We start from the raw sequence: 5,268 nt of genomic DNA, 5'->3' as shown, positions 1-5,268 counted from the left end.
AAAAAAAAAAAAAAAAAAAAAAAAAAAGAAAAAGAAAACCTGAGGATGCCTAAAATTAAAGGGCAAGAAAGAGTAGAAAGTTGAGGATTAAAAATGCATGGAGACGGCAGGGAATTGAAGCTAATTCTTCGAGGAGGCAGGAAGGGCCGCAAAGGAGACTGTAAGCTGGAGGTTAGGGAGAGAGTTCTGCTCAAGGAAATTCAGACAACACAATAGGCATCTACCTAGACATGGTTGATCACTTAGGAACAGCCTTACCTTTAGGAAGTGCAGCTAAAAGCTTAGCATCAATTCCTCTTTTGTGGTTAGCGAGCTGTTCTTTATCTTCGAGTGAGAACTCCTTCTGAAAGCTAAAAATTACTCCATTAATAAAGTGAAGTCCGTTTAAATAAAGATATATAAGTGAAAAAATGCAGAACATAAAAATTATGATATTGTTACACATCATTAAATATGTATACATAGATCGCAGGTAAAACATTTTATATTGGGGAGTAAATTGGTAACTTTTTTCACTTATTTATATTTCTGTAAATATTGTGATTTTTTGTGCAACTAAGTAATTACAGCAGGATTGGTGGGTGGTGTGGTGTGGTGTGTGAAGACATTGCTGAACTGGGAGTCGTGTTCTTTAACTCAGACTGACCACTTCTTCTTGACTTAAGAATAGCTGTGCAAGCTTGTATTAATTACTCAACCTCTCTGTGCTACAATTTCTTCTTCAGAAAATCAGTAACTTGTCTAGGTGATCTACACGCTGTCCTCTAGTGTTAAAATTACATTAAAGTAACAGATGCCTTCAAACAACCAAGGCATCAAACCATGGTCAAAAGTTTGGAAAGCCTCATGAAGACTCGTGTTGGAATAAAAGAGGAAATGAAAGAGGAGAATAATAAAGGAAGTGAGCCCTTACTGTGGACTTTCCCCCCATGTTAAGCACATGGTATCTCCTTAATTATCTCCCCAAGACCCTGTGAGGTATGAACTACTCAGCGGGGTGCTGATAAAGGTACAAAGGGCCCTGCCCTCTTGCCCCGCCCACCCAGGCCCTCCACCTGGCCTTGCAAAAAGCACCTGACTTGTAGTATTGACTGGTGGTGTCAACACTCCTAACATGGCGGATCTCAGGCTCCCACAGGACTCACTGAACTCAAAGTCGGGAGAGACGCACACACGTCAGGCTGCAGCACAACACTGGAACTAGTACCATCCTCAGTTTGCAGATACGGAAATTGTTACGTGATTTGCCCAAAGACTCATATTTGACAAGAAGAGGAGATGAGATTCAAATCTGTCTCCTAGTTTAATACCAGCCACAGTCACCCCAAGACTACTGTGTACACAACTCCATCGTCTTTGATGTGCCCGGAGCAGGCAGGGTAGAGGGTGCTGCTGCCTCGAAGGAAGAAAACAAAACTGTGGAAACAGAGAACTGCGGTTCCTCAAGGTCAGTGTGACCTCCAGAGGGGTAAAAGATGGGCTTGAAAAAGACTCACTGTGAAGCTGACCTTCCACTGTACGGGTACATTTCTATAGAGGCCAAGGAAGAGACCGAGGAAGCTGCTGTGGGTACTGAGTAAGTGGGACAGCTGAACAACCTCTACCCGCTGTGTAAACTACGGGGAAAGAACTTCCACACAGTCCAAAGCATGGCCACCATCCCGTGCTCCTAGAACCAAGCCTGTCTGAAATCTTCGTCTTTCCGTATGTAATGTAGCAAAGCTTATATTCCACAGGTAAGTGTGTTCACATTATTTAATGAAAAGTCTAGAGAATAATTAGGCTTCATAAGCCACACTCCAGATTGGCTGGAAGAGTCTAGGACACCTGCCTAGTCAGAAACTTGGAATTAGCACTGACTTCTAAACACTGAATTGTAAGGCAGTAACTACTCCTTTCAATGCAGAAACCTCAAAAAATTAAATAATGGCAGAAATGTACTCGATTTAAGGAATGGCATGCTATTTTAACTGATTATTTAATTGCTAATTTAAGCATCTTGACAAAGTTCTATACTTTCTTTGGGAAACTAAAATATTTTCAGGGAAAAAAAAATTCTACATTAAAGTGAAATAATGTAATCCCTGAAATATTTAGCTTGTTGGGCACTGACTTGGGGTACAAATGCTATATCTTATTTTCAAAAATAAACATCTGTATGTCTTTATTTTCCTCTTTCTTTCTGTTTCTCAGAAAGCTCAATGGAGCCACTAATGAAAAACAAGAAAGTGTCCCTGAGTTAAATACTCCGCTGAATTTACAGAGTGAGCTTTACGAGTCATCACCGAACACTCCCTGGCTCCACAGGCACTTATTTTCTCCAAACATGCTACAAATAGTGCCAGCACCATGTGAAGTGCAGCCTTTTGATGGCAGGTCAGAAACCAAAGAAAACCCAAGCTCTAAGAGGGAAGTCTCTGATGCTTCTTGATGTGGTTCACTCGACATGCTGTTTCCTCCGCCTGAGCTCTCTCCCCACCAGCCTCCTGCCGTCCTGTGGCTTTCTCTCGCTCCTCATCTGGGCCTCAGTTGACTGGTCATGTCCTCAGGGCAGAGCACCTGGACCCACTGCCTATCCCGACCAGAACCCAAAGTATATTACACACCTCATTAACCCCAGCACTTTGTGGGGGCTGAGGCAGGAAGATTGTTTGAATCCAGGAGTTTGAGACCAGCGTGGTCAACATAGCAAGATCCCATCTCTTAAAAAAAAAGAAATAGGAAAATTAGCCAGGCACAGTGGCATAAGCCTGTAGTCCCAGCTACTCAGGAGGCTGAGGTGGCAGGACCCAATGAGCCTAGGAGTTTGAGGTTGCAGTGAGCTATGATCATTTCACTGCACTCCAGCCTGGGAGACAGAGTGAGACCCTGTCTGTTAAAAAATTAAATGATTGAATTAAAAATTATTTTTAAAAAATTAAAATATGTTGAATGAATGAACGACTACTACAAAACACTTCAAATGAATACTATAATTCACCCTGAAGTATTTTTTGTGTACCTTTTATGCAACGTTGATGTGACGGCCAGGGGTAAAATCGTTACAAACATTGAGAATAACTATAAGAGCATACAGTCAATAACATCAGTCATAAGCCCCTCCTCCCTCCCTTCCATCTCACCCTCCCTCCTTTCCTTTCTTCCTTTCTTTCCTTCTTTCATCTTTGGACAGGACATAATTTGGAACACATCATCCCTTAGCACCTTCGCTCACCTTGCATACATGTGTGAAAAACTGGTGTAATTGCACGTGTTTGTAAAGTATCAATTTTAGAATCTGCAGCTTCCAGATAAACATTTATTACTGAGTCCACACGGCTGTCATCACCCTCTGGTCCTGTCTCTGCTGCCTCTCTCCCCTGACTCTCTCCCCTGGTCCCGCTAAATGACTGGGGGGTTCTGAGAAAGCAGATGAGCAGGCAGGAGGAGCAGGAGCAGGCAGACTGGGCTGGAAAGTGTGGCTCTGGCTCAAGGGGTGCCACAAGCTGTGACTGATGCAAGACCCCTCAAATCAACATGTGAAATCAAGTTTCTCTCTTTAAAAAAAATCATGTTTCTTCCCTGAACTTTCTCTACCCGAGGGCACCGATCATCAGTCAAAACACAGGTAAGACGCGGTTGTAAAATTCAGGACGGTTCATCGGTGAGCACGTTTCCGGCTCATCTAATGCTGATGAAACACAAGCACCTGTGAGGGTCCGGACTCTCCTCTCCTCTCTGCTTCTTCTGACCCAGAGGCTCCAGAGCAGGGAGATTGGTAGGGCCCATTACTAACACACATGGACCGGTGACCCCAAAAGCATGGAGCTCTCAGATGCTGAATCCCGCCCTTCCTCCTCAGTCACCCGCCCAGGGACAAAGGGGTGCCTGCAGGGGCAACCTCTGCAAGCCTTGGTGTCTCACTAGAGCTCAACCAAAAGTAAGAGCCTATGTTTCAGTAGGGAGGCATCTCTCCATAGATACTAAAGTTAGTGCTATCCACTTCATTTTCTGTATTTTGATTTTAACTTTCTAACAGTGAGAAACACCTTTTGGATTTTTATCCAACTCTCTGTCTCCCCTGAAACAGCGCTCATTCTTTAGGACTGATTGTTTGTGCCACCACCCCCCTTCCTCTGCTTCTAAGAAGAGAATGCCCCCTGCTTCCATGACAATTTTTCTTTTAAATGTGTCCCATTAACCTACTTAAATGCCTACCGGTAGCAACAGGGGGAATTTTATTAAAGGGAGAGCAGGATACTCCACTGTTATCATCTCTATTTTTCACAACGTGGAAATGCTACCATTACAAGGACTGTGCAGCACCCACACAGTGTAAGTATCCTCCACAATCTGTTCATTCCCCTACTGAAGTTTAAATTATAAGATACGGGAGACGAACCCCCATTAGCTCATATTTTCATCTCTTTTAGCTGGTATCTGGTTGACTAGATTTCTTTTAAGGAAGCAGGATCTTGTATCTCCAGGCCATTTTACACTTAGCACCATAGCACATAGGCTGTCATTTTACTAGGTATACATGACATAACACCCATGATTTGAGAATAGCTGTGTCTCTTTGAGTCTCTGTCCACTGACGTGTGTGACTTTCATATTGCATGCTTTTCCTATCCTTGAATAAGGAATGCCTTCCTGTCTCTTGTTTCCTTAATCACTTACTAGCTCCATGACAGTTAAATCAACCTACGAGGGACATATTAGAAACCAAGCCGGGGTCAGGAGCAGTGACTCATGCCTGTAATCCCAGCACTTTGGGAGGCCTAGGCGGGTGGATCATGAGGTCAGGAGATCGAGATCACCCTGGCTAACACAGTGAAACCCCATCTCTAAGAGTCTCCAACTCCCAGCATGAGCGACACAGAAGACCGGTGATTTCTGCATTTTCAACTGATGTACTGGGGTCATCTCACTGGGGAGTGCCTGACAATCGGTGCTGGTCAGCTGCTGAAGCCCGACCAGCGAGAGCTGAAGCATGGCGAGGCATCGCCTCACCTGGGAAGAGCAAGGGGGAAGGGAATCCCTTTTCCTAGCCAGGGGAACTGAGACACACAATACCTGGAAAATCGGGTAACTCCCACCCCAATACTGCGCTTTAAGCAAACTGGCACACCAGGAGAATATATCCCACACCTGGCCGGGAGGGTCCCACACCCACGGAGCCTCCCTCATTGCTAACACAGCGGTCTGCAGCGATCTAACCGCAAGGCAGCAGCGAGGCTGGGGGGGGGGGCCCTGCCATTGCTGAGGCTTAAGTAGGTAAACAAAGCC

At 44.6% G+C, this 5,268-nt stretch overlaps 1 protein-coding gene across 9 annotated transcripts in view; it reads right to left on the bottom strand.

Moving 5' to 3' along the window:
* LOC108528098 (supervillin) overlaps window positions 1-5,268 on the bottom strand; it is a 239,188-nt gene that overhangs the window by 51,231 nt on the left and 182,689 nt on the right. For all 9 annotated transcript variants that reach the window (XM_017869775.1, XM_017869790.1, XM_017869782.1 and 6 more), the window contains one exon: window positions 259-350. Coding sequence is in view for 5 of the 9 variants with exons in the window: in XM_017869746.1 (XP_017725235.1) it covers window positions 259-350 (92 nt within the window). In the remaining 4 variants the exon portion in view is untranslated. The remainder of the gene's footprint in view (window positions 1-258; window positions 351-5,268) is intronic.

The sequence above is a fragment of the Rhinopithecus bieti genome, unplaced genomic scaffold (assembly GCF_001698545.2).
Source record: "Rhinopithecus bieti isolate Rb0 unplaced genomic scaffold, ASM169854v2 scaffold_758, whole genome shotgun sequence".
Classification (NCBI taxonomy): Eukaryota; Metazoa; Chordata; class Mammalia; order Primates; family Cercopithecidae; genus Rhinopithecus; species Rhinopithecus bieti.
Note: the sequence above shows the minus strand (reverse complement) of the source record. Positions and strands in the feature narration are given on the sequence as shown.